Source organism: Heterocephalus glaber, unplaced genomic scaffold (genome assembly GCF_053883595.1).
Source record: "Heterocephalus glaber isolate CG9 unplaced genomic scaffold, H.glaber_assembly_v1.0 deba00001561, whole genome shotgun sequence".
Taxonomy (NCBI): domain Eukaryota; kingdom Metazoa; phylum Chordata; class Mammalia; order Rodentia; family Bathyergidae; genus Heterocephalus; species Heterocephalus glaber.
In genome coordinates this window covers 11,036,791-11,053,156 of record NW_028258349.1, presented here as the reverse complement: position 1 = coordinate 11,053,156, position 16,366 = coordinate 11,036,791, and the positions used below count along the sequence as shown (strand labels likewise).

General features: G+C 45.9%; 1 protein-coding gene and 1 long non-coding RNA gene across 3 annotated transcripts in view; one reads left to right on the top strand and one right to left on the bottom strand.

Moving 5' to 3' along the window:
- The window catches only part of Garre1 (granule associated Rac and RHOG effector 1), a 52,153-nt gene extending 45,270 nt beyond the window's left edge, over positions 1-6,883 (top strand). For both annotated transcript variants that reach the window (XM_087191167.1, XM_013077477.3), the window contains 3 exons: positions 946-1,083; positions 3,721-3,799; positions 4,258-6,883. In XM_087191167.1, the coding sequence (XP_087047293.1) occupies positions 946-1,083; positions 3,721-3,799; positions 4,258-4,566 (526 nt within the window). In that variant the 3' untranslated portion in view covers positions 4,567-6,883. The remainder of the gene's footprint in view (positions 1-945; positions 1,084-3,720; positions 3,800-4,257) is intronic.
- LOC147824000 (uncharacterized) lies at positions 935-16,313 on the bottom strand. The gene is made up of 3 exons (XR_015443096.1): positions 16,099-16,313; positions 10,847-12,902; positions 935-1,097 (listed from the first exon to the last, which is right to left on the bottom strand). It is a non-coding gene; the product is annotated as an uncharacterized LOC147824000 (long non-coding RNA).
- Between the last annotated feature and the right edge of the window lie 53 nt (positions 16,314-16,366).

Genomic DNA, 16,366 nt, shown 5'->3' with positions numbered 1-16,366 from the left:
TAGTAAAATAGAAAGGGTGCCAGGTGTGGTGGCACATGCCATCCTAGCACTCGACAGTCCGAGGCAGGAGGGGTGCCATAAATTCAAGGCCAGCCTGGGCTACATAGTGAATTCAAGGCCAGCTAGAACTACCTAGTGAGACCCTGTCTCAAAGAATAAAAAGGGAGCCGAGTGTGGTGGTGCAAGCCTGTAATCCCTGCACTTGGGAGGCTAAAGCAGGAAGATGGCCATGAGTTCTTTGAGGCCAGCCTGGACTACGTAATGAGTTCAAGGCCAGCTAGAATTACATAGCCAAACCCTCCCTCAAAAAAAGCAAAAAGTAAAAAGGGCTGGGGGGGGGTGTGACTCAGTGGTAGAGTACTTGGCTAGCACCCAGAGTTAAACCTCCAGCACTGCAAAAAAAAAAAAAAAAAAAAATTATGATTCAAATTCCAGTCTATTGAAAGAAGTGTGCATTTTTTCTTTCTTTCTTTTTTTTTTTTTTTTTTTTTTTTTTTTGGTGCTGGGAATCAAACTTGGGACCTTGCACTTTCAAGGCAGATGGCGGAACCACTGAGCTAAATCCCCAGCCCAAGAACTGTGGATTTTTATCACAAAAATAAGTGGGGATTCCTCACATTCCATATTGTTACCTGGCTAATAAATTTGAATGCCAAAAGAGCGTTCAACTTTTTTCTCTAAAATAAATTTTACATACAAGCCACAGGCTTCTGAGTGGAATAAAAGAAAAGGAGGTACTGAATTATGTATTACTTTTGAAATATGGGAAAGGAAGAGAACTTCATTTTTCGATAGGAGAAACAAGACTACCATTTGGTTATGAGACAAGTGCGGGGTAAGGACTGCTCCTTTCGGGCTGGGTGGAGGGAGGCCTTGCCTCAGCTGTCCAGCCAGTGTCCAGGTTGGCTTCCAGAGGCTGGGGACCAGCTTCTCTTTGGCTTCCAGGGATGGCCTGCATGGTGGCTGGTCAGGCACTCAGGGAGACTCAGCCAGCTCCAGTGATGAGACCTCTTCAGCCAATGGGGACAGCTTGTTCTCCATGTTTTCCGGGCCTGACCTCGTTGCTGCTGTCAAGCAGAGAAGGTAGGAAGAGATCTCTAAAACAAAAAGAGGAGTGGGGGGCATGTGAGTGTGACCCAAAGCATATTCCTCTGGGGAAGGAGGAATCCCAGTGCTGCCAGGCTGCCTTGTGAGAGAGGTAGAAGGGCTCTTCCAGCACTGTCTGGCAAAGGACCTCTATAAACAGCACCTTCAGCAAGTAATTCTACAAGGAAGAGAGGCCCAGTATACTGAGGCCTCTGAGGGGCCACCACTCAGACTTATAGGCCAAGTGACTTAATGGGGTTGAGTTCTTACTGGCAGAACAAGTTCATAGTAGACAAAAATACCAGTATGATAGGCAGATCATACTTGAATTCAAGAGGATTTGAGAGACAAGGTCTATTCAGTGGTGGTTTCTTTTGAGCAGGAGATAGCTTTTTCAGTGGGAGAAGCAGGGCCAGGATAACGTCTAACCTAGACTCACCAAAAGGCTCTGCAATTACAGGCAAGGGCCTGGGCCTCTCTGACCCTCAGTTTCTCTGTCAAAGAGGGTACTAAGTAAAATGACCTCTGAATGGTATTCACAGTTGAAAAAGTAGTATCACATGTTCAGATCTAAGATAGTCACAAAAATGGTCATAAAAATTATAGTAGACCTTGAAATAAGAGGCAAATTTGATTAAAAAGAAGTGGAGAAGCCAGACATGGTGGCTCATGCCTGTAATCCCAGCTATCTGGGAGGCTGAGGAAGGAGAGTTCTAAGTCCAAGCCCAGCCTGGGCAACTCAGTGACTTAGCAAGACTGTCCGAAAACAAAACACCCAGGCGTGATGGCACATGACTGTAATGCCAGCACTTGGGAGACTGAGGCAGGAGGATCACTGAGAGTTTGAGGCCAGCCTGGGCTACATAGTGAGTTTAAGGCCAGTCTGAACTATATAGGGACACCCTGTCTCAAAAAAAAAGGCTGCAGGTACAGCTCAGTGTGAAGACCCCGGGTTTAATCCCCACTCAAAAAAACAGTTGGAGACTAAGGGACGTGGCAGAATATAAAAGCATGCAGGGCGCCAAGGCAAGAGAGGTCAGGCGAGTGGAAAGGGAGGCCAGGTTCCAGGGCCCGTGTTAGAGGCCAGGCTTCAGTGGGTGAGCAATGAGGAGCATGTAGATGAAGATGGAAGGGTGAAGATACATAGAAGAATAATGGTAATGTTGGCCATGATGACAAATGAGGGTGCTTTCTGTAGGCCAGGCCTTGGGCTAGGCACCTTACATGCATTTCCTCACTTAATTCTCACTATCATTGTGTTCATTTGCTAGGTAGCTAGCTCAGCTGTAACAAAGTAACAGACTAGATGGCTAGCAACAAAAATTTATTTTCTCATAGCTCTAGACACTAGAAATCTAAGATCAAGATATTGGCAGTGTCGGTTTCTTCTTAGGCCCCCCTCATAGAATAGTGCTGAAAGCCTGTCTCACCACTACAGGGTGGTGATAGCTAGCTTCTTCCTCTGGCTCCCTTAAGTGTGTCTGTGTCTTCATCTTCTCTTCTTCTAAATCAGACTGGATTAGGGCCCAACCTCATGCCTCATTTTACTGTTTTGTTTTTGTTTTGGTACCAGAGATCGAACTCAGGACCTTGCGCTGGCGAGGCAGGCATGGCGCCACTGAGCTAAATCCCCAGCCATCTAATGCCTCATTTTAACTTAATTGCCTCTTGAAGGCCCTATCTCTAAATGCAGTCACATTCTAGGGTGCAAGAGCTTAGAATTTCAACATATAAATTGATAGAGGACATAGTACAACCTGTAACAATCACTGTATAAGTACTGTTTTACCTGCAATTTACAGGTGAGGAAACTGAGCCTCAAAATTAAATGTGTTTATTTTTTCATTCATTCTTCATTTATACATCAGCATCTATTATGTACTAGGCCTTAGTGGTATAGCAGCAAACAAAAAATTCCTTTCCTTCCTCATGGAAATTATAGTCTAGTAAGGGAAGGCAGATTTTACAAAGTGTTAGGTTGGGTTAGGTATTACGAAGAAAAATAAAGCAGAGTGTGAGGGTTGAAAATGCAGGATCATGTGGATTTTTCTCCTTTCAGAAGGGTGGCTGGGAGGCCTCTGAAGAATGGGGCTGACTGAAGTGAGGGAATGGCTGGTAGAGGTTGTTTGAGGGCAAAGAAGTAAGGGTGCTAGGCACGTGCTAGGCCCACGTTTGCATGCAGCACTGTTGTAAACTGAGACTGGAGCCTGCTAGAGGATTTAGACCTGTGTTTGGTTAGACATCTAGAAATCACCTCTGGAATCACCTCTACGAAGACTGCCATGTGCACATGGGAACACTGGCCCTGACCTGCATCCTGCCTTTCTCATTCAGGGTTCAATTTGCTGAACACTCAGGATCTACTAAACAAGTTAACAAAAGCCCAAGCTGGTGGTCTCAGAGAGCAGATGATAAAAGCCAGTACCTGTCATTATGCCTGCCTCCCTGGCCCCATCCCACCTGTATGTGCTGGTAGTAGAGGCATACACCATTTAGTGCTGGCCCCCTTACCCCTGAGCACGATGAACCCAAGGCCTCACATAGAACTGGGCCCTGAGACATCAGAGACAAGCAGCTAAGCTAAACTGGACAAGCAGCCAGGCAAATACTGTTCTGAGTTCTTGGTTCTTTCAGGAAACACAGCAGTGGAGAGCAAGAGACCAGCACAGTGCCCTCAACACCTCTCTTTACTACAGTGGAGGACATGAACCAGGTATTGGCAGCTGGCCCATGGTAAAGACCATGGGCAAAGTTCCAGAGCTTTGGTTTTAAAAGGGCCTCTAAGTCATGCGGGTTCTCTGTGCTGGATCACTTTTTTTCTCATGATTTTGTCTAAATGATTAGCTACCTCAGCTGGCTCAGCCAAATGTAGAGAAAGCTCTAGGATGGTATTGTCTGGTATAATAGCCACTTGCCACATGCAGCTATTTAGCTATTCAGTTCCACAGCTGCATTAGCTATCTATGGATATATGGCTAGAGGCTTCTGTATTGAAGAGTGAAGGCATAGAACACTGCTATCATTGTAAGATGTTCCAATACTCAAGGCTGTGGGGAGGTCTGGGGCTCACACCCTGGCTGGTAGGTAGAAAGAAAGACCAGAGATCTGGGGAGGAGGGAAAAGATGATAAATCACCAGAAATGCCACTAAGAACTCTCTTCTGTCTCTCAGGATAACAAAACCAAAACATGGCCACCCAAAGCACCCTGGCAGCACCCATCTCCGATCCCCAGCACACTGCCCAGCCCAAGTGCACCACTCTATGCAGTCGCCAGCCCAGGCAGCCAGTGGAATGACACCATGCAGATGCTGCAGTCCCCTGTGTGGGCTGCAACCAATGACTGCAATGCTGCCTCCTTCCCCTACATGCAGACTCCGCCGCAGCCCCCACCCCCACCAGCACACAAGGTGGCACCCAAGGGCTTCAAGGCCTTCCCTGGGAAGGCTGAGCGCAGGCCAGCCTACTTGTCCCAGTACTGATGCAGGGCTAGGCTGCCTGCCTGCCTGCCCAGAGCTGTTGAGGCCAGTGTCCCCAACCCAGGGCCGACTAGCTGATACCAGCCCCCAGAGGACCAGTGCACCCCTGCCCAAGGACGGTTCCTTGGCAACTGGGGTGTTGGCAGCTCCAAGCCTTTGTAGCCTGATTTCTCAAACTTTGAAGGCAGCAGACCCCTGGAGAACCAGCTGAAGATGGAGATTTCTGACACTCAGGGGGATGCGAGATAACTAAGCATGTTTTAACTAAGCACCTCAGGTGATTCTGATGCAGGTGGCCAGAAGCCACACTTTGAGAAACATAGTTCTAAGGTTGCTAATCCTGCTGTGTTTTGGGAAGGTGTCAGGCCCGAAGGCTGAGAGCAAACCTGACCATTCTTCTGAAAGCTCCTTTTCCCTCCTTTACACAGAGTGGTGACCACACCAATCACTGATTTCATAGCTATTGTTTATGTTTTTAGTTAAAACATCTGCCTAAAATGCATTGAATATTTTAAGATAACAGATACACAGGCTGGAGGTTTGCTCAACACTATATTTAAACTTATACAAAATGGGCAAGGTAGAGAATATTTGTGATCAGAAGCAATCACCTGGGTATTCTGTGTGTGGGCAGCCTCTTCCACCCAGGGGATGTAACCCTTACCAGGTTCACGAAAGCAAGATTGTGAAACTGACATCAGAGGTCTGTGCCTGAGGGTGCATGGAGAGGAGCCAGCTGGCTGATGTCTGGGGCACACAGAGCTGCACCTGCTGCCCTCAGACCTTCCACACATGGCCAGAGGCACCATGCCATCCTCAGGATGGCAAACTTGGTCACTGGGCTGCACAGAGACACCTGCATTTGAGACTGCAGTAACATCTGTGAGCTGGCTCAGAAAACAAACCAATTAAGATGTAGACAAGAATTAGTCTTTTCTTTAAAAAACAAAACAAAACACCTCATTTTCAGTTAACATGTCCCATTAAGTAGATAACATCTTGTGGATTTAGGGATACTTTCCAGCCAGAATGGATCCAGAATTGAATGGTGCTTAAATTGAGAAATAATAAATATATCTATGTAGAATAGACCTATCCCACTGTATAATTGAGGATGCAGAAAGTTCTTTATATAAAACTTATTTAAATTTTTCATATTTCATCTTTGAAAAAGTCTAATTAAAAAAATCCATGATATTTTCTGGTATGAAAGTTTGACAGTATTAATATTTTTTTTATATTTTCTTAAATCATTAAACCATTTTAATATATGTTAATTACTAATAAATGGTTTATTCTTTCTAACTCCATATAAGCTTTTCCAGCAAAGATTTTAATAACACATTTATGTTCTCATTTTTCTACAGATATAAGTAAATTTATATTTAAAAATACCAAAAAATAAATATATATATGTATGTATACATACCATACACGCGCACACACACACACACACACACACACACACACACACAATTATAGAGGACCCTTAGGTTGTCTGAGCCCAGCTACCTTCATTTTTAGTACTGTGTTGTCGGGCTGTTTCCAGGCCTCAGGTGTTGTCTTTTGTGCTGTGTGGGGATATCATTGCTGCCTGTACTTAATGATCCTTTCACCGTGGGTTCTGAACGTTCACCTCACCATGTTTACAGAAAACTGTTTTGTACATAGAGTTCTTCAGGCACACGCTTTGCACCAACCCAGTGTGGCTCTTGTCTGTATTAGCTGTCACAGTGTACACACTAATCTCTGTTAGAGTTCTTTGTGGCTGTTTTACTTGTAAGATAGTTTTCTATTTCCTTCAGTAATGTGTCCAGAGTACCCTGTATTTCGAGTTCTATTATATTGAAGTACTTTTGTTTTAATAGTGCCTCCCCAAAGACCTCACCCTGGACAGAAGTCAGTCCTTGATGCCCCAGTGCAAGTGACATCGCTAATTGTCACTTTCTAGTTTGTTCTTCTCTAAGAAGACAGTTCGTAATTGCAACTCTGTGGGCTGTGAGACTGTGTGAAGCTGTTTGTGTAGTTTCCGTGTAGGTGCTGTGTTCCCAGCAGTTCTGAACACTGGTAATTCCAGGTGCTGCGCTCGGCAGAGGGGTCTCGCCAAAGCGCATATGTGTGTGTGTGTGTGCGTGTGTGTGCGTGCGTGAGAGTGTGTCCTTGGCATGGCCGGGCGTGGCTGCCTTGCTCAGGCATCAGCAGGACATTTTGTGAATAGTTACAATGCTTCCAAACTGGAACTCTACATTTTGTATCTTACTTTTAAAGCTCCTATAAGTGAAATACCTATTCGCTTTATTAAAAAATATACATTTAATAATACTCTGTATCTTTATTTAAAATGAACCACAGCAGACCCCAGTCAGATGGCTGCCTGACTCATCACTGTGAAAAGCTGTGCATGGCATGAGTTGCTTTTTAGGTTGGTCTGTGCTCTGATTAGGAGACCTGTCATGGGGAAGACAGGTTAGGGTATTCAGAGGAGCTGAAGTAGATGGGTGGAAAGCTGCTACAGCCCTCCCGTTGGCTTCCCTAAGCCATAGCTGGTTTCACCTCTGTGCAAGTGGAGCTAACACAGAGGTGAAGGAGGGAGGTGCTATCTGAGTTGGGATCTGCCAGCACCCATGTCCCACCAAGTGCAGTTGCTTTGACCTGCCTGCCAGCCTTTCCAAGGAGTAGACCCAGGGAAGAGGTTTTGTTCTACCGTCTTTGCCACCAGGAGCCTCAGTCTGCTGAGTGACCTTGCCTCACAGGGACAAAAAGAACCTGTCTCCCTGGGTGATGCCATCCTACCTAGCAGAAGGAAGACAGACTCATGAAAACCACAAGTGGATGGTAGGTTACAGACAAATTTCAACTCAGTTTCACCTACAAAAGGCAGCATTTCACTGAAGTCTTTTTCATGAACTTAGGAAAATGGAGTAATGTGAGCATTAATATATAATCCACAAGCCATTCAGGCTTACTATTGAGATGCCCTGAAATTGAGAACAAGGACCAGTCCCAGAACCTTCCAGATGTACCTCAGAACAAAGATGCTTAGGTCACAGCCATGTTGCATTGCAATCCCATTGGAAAATCAAATTAAAATGCTAGCGGGGGACTGGGGGTATAGCTCAGTGGTAGAGTGCACGCTTATCATGTCCAAGGTCCTGCATCCAATCCCGAGCCACCCGTAAATTAATAAATGGCTAGCAGAAAAAACTCGCACTTTATTCTCATGTGTTCCTGTTTAACAAGTGACCAGTAGCACCCTGCTGTGTGCTGGATGGATGGGGGTGGCAGAGGAAGTGGAACAAACTTTTGGGGGGTTTTGTTTGTCTTTGGTTCTGTGGAACAAATGTTATACTTGGGCTTTTAGAGGGCTCTTGGAGGCCTTGGCTCATTTGAAAAATGAATACACAATGAGCTGAGTTACTCACAAGGTTTGTAACCCTTCTTTCCTACTTCAGGTGCTCCTGCCACATGGCAACTGTGAGGCTGTGAGCTGATGGCTCCCTGTGTGCTATGTGGCCACTGTTGTGACCTCCCTCCCAATCTGAAAACAAAATAGAAATAAACACCTTCCATCTGGGCATGGTAACACACTCCTGTAACTGAACCCGAAGCAAGAGGATTGCAAGTTCGAGCCCAGCTTGGGAAATGTGGCAACTTAGCAAGCCCATCTCAAAAGAGGGCTGCTGGGATGGTTAGAGGGGGGTAGGTCAGTGTGAAGACCCTAGAAATCCCCAGTACTGCCAAAACAAAAAAAAAAAGGCATGGTGTAATCATGCCTGTAATCACTTGGGAGGCAGAGGCAGGAGGATCACCATGACTTGGAGGCCAGCCTGTTCTACACAGCGATACCCTGACTCAAAGAGCTAAAAAAAAATTTTAAAAAGAAATAAAAAAAGAAAAAGCTGGGAATGGTGGTGTATGCCTGTACTACCGGCAGTTGGGAGGCACAGGCAGGAGAATCACCACAACTTCAAGAGACCAGCCTATACTACATAAAGACACCCTGTCTCAAAAGAAAAAAATTACACCTCCCAATGTCACCTCAATTGCCAAAAAGCTCTGTACAAGTATGGGGACAGCACGATTGACTGCCTTCCAACCCAGGAGTCCAGGGAACCTACAGGGCCAGGCTGCTAGAAGTAGTATGCAACGGGCCTTACAATGCCGTGGGGATAGGCTCAGTGGAGCCAGGCTGCTATTCCTCTGTGAGGGGACTGGATGTGTCTTGTGTTGGAACCCAGTTGGGGATATGGGCCTAGGTAGCAGGGAAGGATTGTTTCACGAGTATCATGCTTATTTCCTAGGGGCCAGGCTGTTGCTACAAAAAATCTAAACACAGGCCGAGGATTTAGCTCAGTGGTTTCACCACCTGCTGCACAAGCGCAAGGACCCGAGTTCCATCCCCGGTACCAAAAAAAAAGCAAAAAAAAAAAAATCTAAACAAGTTTTGGGGTTCTTTTTGTACCAAGGGTAGAACTTGGGACCTTGTGCTTTCAAGACATGGGGCAGAACCACTGAGCTAAATCCCAGGCCACGAAACTGAAGTCTTTTAGTGTAGAGCCCCCCATATTTCCCATCCTTAGCAAGAGTACTACCGTTTGCCCATTGCTCAGGCAGAAATCTTAGAAAACATTCTTGATTCCTCTTCACTCTCATTCAGGTAATCAGCAAGCCCTATTCATGTATCTCCAAGTACACTTGAATTCCTCCTTGGTCTTCATCTCCACCCATCAGGCCCTCCCCAGGCTCCTGCCTCTCCTCTAGGGTCTCAAGGTTTTCCATGCACACACCCTACACCCCTCTCCAATCCACTGAACCTTGCCTATTGGTTTTAAGGATGCTTAAGAATCCATCAGTACTCCAAATGCAGTGGCACACACCTGTAATTCCAGCACTCAAGAGGGTGAGGTAGAAATAGCTCCATGAGTTCGAGAGCGGCTTAGGCTACATAGTGAATTCAAGGCCAGTCTGAACTACATACAGAGACCCTGTCCCAGAATAAAATAAATGGGCAGGGGATTTAGCTCAGTGGTTCCGGTGCCTGCCTCAAAAGCACAAGGTCCTGAGTTCGATCCCCGGTACCAAAAATAAATAACTTTTTTTAAAAAGTGAAATGAAGAGGGGCCAGGGATTTAGCTCAGTGGTTTTGCCGCCTGCTGCGCAAGCGCAAGGACCCGAGTTCGAGCCCCGGTACCAAAAAAAAAAAAAAAAATGAAATGAACCTATCAGTAATCTGGGGCCAGTGTCCATCTTTTAACCTAGTTTTATTTTTCATCCATCAGAGCACTTAGCATTGTGTTTTGGTATTTATGTGTGTCCCCCCCAACCACACACACACACACACACACATAAGGCCTCAAATTCTAATACACAGCATCAATCAAACGACTTTTTTTTCAGAAAGGGTCTTGCTTTGTAGTATAGATTGGCCTTGAACTCACTATGCCGCCTAGGCTGGCCTCAAACTTGCAGCGCTCCTTCTGCCTCGGCCTCCAGAGTGCTGGGATCACAGGCGTGCACCATCACCCCGCCTGATCTAGATTTTTTTAAAGGCTCTCACGGAGTACAAAAAAAATACTCTCACGTTGGACTAAAAGAATACATACACCAGGCGCAGTGGCGAGGGTCACAAATACAAGCCTAGCCTGTACAACTTAGCGCAACGCTGCCTCAAAATTAAAAAGAGCTGGGCCTGTAGCTCAGTGCAAAGTCCACGGGCTCAGTCTACAGTACCGGGTAAAAAAATATTTAAGAAAAATACTACGTATGGATCGGACTATGTAGATCTTTAATAAGTATAGAGCTTTCTAGTCTCATGGCAACCACACCCTATGGATGATGGGGACAATTTTTTTTTTTTTTTTTGGTACCGGGGATCGAACTCGGGTCCTTGTGCTTGTGCAGTAGGCGGCGAAACCACTCAGCTAAATCCCCAGCCCTAGGGGACAAATTTTTTTGAAGCGGGAGCAGCGGATTCACAGGGATTCACAGAGAACCTGCGATGCTACAGAAACCAAAGCAGTCAGCCTCTACCAAGGGCAGGGCGCACACACCCCTAACGCGCATAACGGCTATGAAGCGCATGCGTACTCTGCCTCCACTGAGCATGCTCAGAAGAGCACTCTACGTCCATCCCAGACGTGCGTAGTAGGATGATCCCCAGTTCCCCTTTCTTGGTCCCTACCCCGGTCGGCGCGCACACGTGCACACATCGCACATGCGCTTGCCTTGCTACCCCAGACGTGTCAACCCACACCCAGATTCCCTCTCCCTCCCTCATCCGTACCTGCGCGTGATATTATCTCCTTTGCGCCCGGTCCCGGCGCTTCGCCTCGCAGCCCACCGTGACTCAGCATCTTGGGGCGGTAGCGTCCTCCGAACTGCTCTTGAAAATCTGTCAGTGTGGAAACTGCACTCCCAGCTTCTCACTTCCTGCGGGCTCCCTCAACTCCCGTTTAATCCGCTACTCCGAGTCCCCTCCTCCACTTTCTCCTCCTTTACTCTCCTGATCACTTGGCCTCCCCTAGGGGAGGGGACTTGGCTGTCCCCTATCCAGGGTCCAGGAATTAAGGCCTGGCTTATCTACAAGCCTATGCCTCATCTTTAGTTTCCTCATCTTTAGGATGTGTTTGGAACTGTGGTCGCAACAGGCTGTAGCAGGTGCTAGTTTCTCGTAAGAGTCAATAGGAGTCACCTGCTTTTCCACCACTGTTTGGGCTGTGCCTGGACTTCCTAAATTTGGCTACCCTAACTCCCCCTTGATCCAATTAATTGTCAGGGGCTAGAGCAACTTGAGGAAGGCGCTTGGAGCGTAGTTGGTGCTGGAGGAGGATCTCTTGGGGTTTTGTGCCGGATTTTCTTTTCGTTTTTTGTTTGTTTAAACAGTTTTTTCTCCTTAGTCTCTAGTTTGGGAGCATGAACCCCAAGAAGCTTCTCTTGAGTCCAGGATCCCCATGCTTCTGAACCTTATACTCTTGTTTGCTGCACTTGGCACAACATGGTGGTTGTTATGGAAGTAGAGAGCAGAAAAGTTTAACATTCTTTAGAATATACAAGTACCTTACGTTGATGTTTTGTGGGGGTTTTTTGGGTTTTTTTTGTTTTTGGTACGGGAGATCGAACTCGGAACCTTGCACTTTCAAGGCAGGCAGTAGAACCACTGAGCTAAATCCCCGGCCCCAAACTACATATTCCACTCCACCACCACCCCCATTCGATCAGAGATGTCATTCCCAGTGACTGGTCACACTCCAGGATACTGCATCCTTCCCGGTGGGTGTCTGTTTCCCTAGTGTTCTATACTGATCCAACAGGACCGGAATTGATGTCATTGGCTGGATCACTCAGCATTTCCCTAGACTGCTGTCTTTTCTCTCTGAGTTGCCATGTTTTTCCATGTCCACTTGTAACATTCTACTGTTTTGTTGTTGTTGTTTGGGGGTTTTTTTTGTACCAGGGATCGAACTTGGGACCTTGTGCTTTCAAAGCAGGCCGGGAACCACTGAGCTAAATCCCCAGCCCAACATTCTACTGTTAATTCAGTATTCATATCTTAGAGACCTAGTTGATATTCCTTCTATTTTTGTGTTTTTTCTCCCTTGCTACTATGACCCATAATCATCCAGACATGAACCTAGTCTCCTGCTAATGTAGAAAACCCAAGCTTGGGGCCGGGGATTTAGCTCAGTGGTTTCGCTGCCTGCTGCACAAGCACAAGGACCCGAGTTCAATGCCCGGCACCAAAAAAAAAAAAAAGAAAAAAGAAAACCCAAGCTGGATGTGGTGGCACACACCAGTAATCCCAGAAGTTGGAAGCCTGAGACAAGAATATGGAAAGTTCATGCTCAACCTGGGCCATTTATCGACTTAGTGAGACTCTGTCTGAAAATTAAAAAAAAAATACAAAGGGCTGGGGATGTGCCTCAGTGTGAAGGCCCTGGGTTCAATCCCCAGTACCAGGGGAAAAAATTTCCACACAACTTTAGAATTTCAAAGTACATTGTTAAACTTAAGATATTGTGGGGAAAATCTCAAGTAGTTGAAGCTGCTGGGAATCACATAGGCCAAATGCTAGAGGATTATATTATAGAATATCAAAAAGAAGGTAAGAAAAAAAAAGATAAGACCTCCATAATAGCAATCATGGGGCTGGGGATTTAGCTCAGTGGTGCCGCCGCCACCTGCCTCACAAACACAAGGTCCTAAATTCAATCCCTGGTACCAAAAAATAAATAAATAATTTTAAAAATAGCACTCATGAGAGGCCTCACCTCCTGCTTCTTCTTCAATAGCCAGAGCTGATCCTGTGTGTTTGAGTGGCCTCCTTTATCCAGATACTCCACCTGGATGGAAGAGGATGATAGGGAAGATAGTGTGATGATGGGCAGGTGAACATCCATAAAGTCTTTGGAAAAATTAAAGTTTTAAACAACTCAAAACAACATAGACACCAAGGGGAATCATTGATTACATTTGTGCTACAGGCAGAGGTGGCCTGACAGCAGGAACTAGGCCAATATGAGGTTCACTCTTGCATATCTCTCAGGGTTATTCTCTTTATTGTTTCCTTAAAACTAGGGACTGAGGTAACTCATTCAAGACCCCTCCTGTCTCTCAGGAGCTATGCTTATTCCACATTCCTATTCCCCAATAAATTTTCCTACTCAGAAAAAAAAAAACACTAGGGACTGAGTTTCATGTTTGTCTTTTCAGACAGGCATCTTAATCCCCCCAAAAGCAGAGTTCTGAGAAAGGGCCATTTGGTTTAGGTCATGTGGTCATCCCTGATGTAATCAGGGAGATGGGAAGAAACATAAGGGTATACTGGGCATGGTGGCACATGCCTGAAAATGGCTACAAGTTGGAGGCCAGCCTGAGCTACAAATTGAAACCCTGTCTCAAAAAAAAAATGTACTTTTAGACAAAGACAGCAGATGTCCACCATAGTCACCAAAATAATATAGAAAAGGGGAGTTAGCCTGACTAAATAACATAGAAAAGGGGAGTTAGCCTGACTTGGTGGCACATGCTTGTAACCCCAGAACTCTGGGAGGCTGAGGCAGGAGGACTGCAAGTTCATTCCCAGCCTGGGCAACTTAGAATTTAGTGAGACCCTGTTTCAAAAAAATAAAGAAAGGGTTGGGGACATAGCTCCATGAGGAGGCCCTGGCTTCAAATCCCTAGTACCACGAAAAAGAAATATTAAGTCAGTGGCTACTTCGGGGCTAAAATCATCTGAGTAATCATGTAATGAGTGGCTAATGGAGCATAGCTATTGCCTTCCTATTTAGTTGAGGTTATTATAAAGCAGGGTTTGGGGTTGGAGTGCTGTTTTGTGCAGGTCAGTAGCTGGCTTGAATGGGAAAATGGTTGAACTATTTCTCTGGAGTTCCAATAGAACAGATACTGGGTTTGTAGCTCAGTGGTAGACTGCTTGCCTCTGGCATGGATGAAGCCCTGGGTTTCCTTCTCCAGCGATGGAAAAAAACAGACCAAAAAACACTGTTCAATGATGTTAGGGTTGCAGGACTGTGCTGGGTGTGGAATGGAAACTCAGTTAAATCTCAGATTTGAGAGTTGCCCCAAAACCCTGGGAAATGGAGGGCTATGTGGATAGGACTGTTCTCTGGAAAGTCCTGTGACCACTTATTTCTTGTGCCTTCCCACCACTCTGTTTTCCTTTTTCATCTTTAGGACCTCAAATTGTTCTGGGTACAGAGAATAAGGCTATTTATGGAACAACTGGATGGAGTTAGGCAGTGGACCCAGGGAAGACAGAGACCTGGGACTACAGCAGGATGGACACACTCCCTGGCTGGTTGGCCGTTCTGGGGAAGCAAACACATTAGCTTGATTTAAGAGTGCCAGTTCTTGGGCCCCCTCTCATACAGGCTCATGAATCCAGGTGCTGTTTATTCACTCAAAACTCCTAAGTTTCTCCATTAGTTCAGCCTTCTCCTCTGTATTCCAGACAGGAACACCCAACTCAATACTCCACTTAGTCTATTTAGATATCTGACAGAAGCCAGGTGTGGTGGGGCACAACTGTAATCCCAGCACTCAGGAGATTCAGGCAGGAGGATTGCTACAAGTTCAAGGCCTGCATGAGCTACATAGTGAGACCCTGACTTTTTTGCTCTTTCAAGGTTTTGGGGTTTTTTTTTTTTCAGTACCGGGGATCAAACTCAGGATTTTGCACATGCTAGGGAGGTATGGCACCACTGAGGTAAATTCCTGACCCTGTCTCAAAAAAACAAAAAAAAGTTTAACCGGTTTTGGAAACTTCACATCTAAAAAATCAAGATCAAACTCTTCCAGTCTTCCTCATTGATTTTACTTTGTTTTGCAGCACTGGTGATTGATTTCAAGGACTTGGGCATGCTAGGGACACATCCTACCACTGAGCTATATCCCCAGTCCTCTTCCTCATTGGAACTCTTCCTCATTCTTCATTGGAATTGTTGGTAATTCCATTTCTTCAGGAATTTCAGTCCAAAACTAGATGTCATCCTGACCTTTCTCTCTATCACCATGAAAAAAATTTATTTTGGTACCGGGAATCAAACTTAGGGCCTTGAACTTGCCAGGCAGGCACTGTGCCACTGAGCTGCCCCATGAAATTTCAAATTCTTCCTTCATCCAGACCACCATGCCCAACTCCTACCACCCTGACTGAAGCTGCCTTCCTCTCTGGCCTGTATTATTGCACTAGCCTATTTGTATCCTTCTTTTCCTGTTGCCTGTCAGTCTAATACTTTGCAAAACATGTCAGATGATGTCCTTCTACTAAAAATCCTTCAGTGACTTCCCTTTTTTCTTTTCTGAATAAAAACCAAAGCCTATATGATGATTGATTTGCAGTACTGAGGACTGAACTTAGTGCTTTCTCACTGACCTACATCTCCAGCCCTCCTTTATTTTTTATTATGAGGCAGGGTCTTGCTAACTTAAAATTGCCCTGGCTGGGCTCAAATTTGTAGTCTTCCTGCCTCAGCTTCCCAGAGTTCTGGGATTAGAGGAATGAGCCACCAACCCCAATTCTTAGACAATAATTTCTAAGATCCTGTGTGAACTTGTTGCCTTCCCTTTGTTCTCTGATCTCATCTTCTTCTTCTTCTTTTTTTTTTTTGGTACCAGGAATTGAACTCGGGACCTTGGGCTTGTGAGGCAGGTGGTGGAACCACTGAGCTAAATCCCTGGCCCCTGATCTCATCTTCTATCCCTTTCTCCTTCTTCATTCCATTCACACTTGGTTATGTTTCTGGAATATCTAAGCACACTCTTGCCTCAGGAATTTGGCAGTTGCTGCTCCCTTTGCCTCCACACTTTCCTCCCAGGTAGCCAAGTGGCTCACTCCCCTACTTTAAGGGTTTCACTCAATGTCACCTAATCAGTGATTTTTTTTTTTTTCTTGACCATTTTAGAAAATTGCAATCCCATCCCTTCAGATTGATTTTTCTCACCTGCACTTTCCAGCATCCGACATACCCTATATTCTACTTATTCGACACTGTGTACCCACAGTACCTGGAACACTACCTGTTAGCATGGAAGGTGTTCCACAGAGTTTTGATGGAATGAATGAATAAATGAATGCGATCTGGGAGCTCCGTCTCTGCTCCCCCCTCCAGTTGGGGCAGCGGCCAACTGAGTGATGATGCAAGTGACCACTCTGTGTTAGAGTACCCAGCATCGGCCCCGGGGCAACCACAGTTTCGCAAGGTCAAGCAGCGGACAGCGAGGCCAGGGGCGCGGGGCGGGGCCGGGGGTGCGGGGCGGGGTCGGGCGCCTGCGCCGTAAAGTCCGC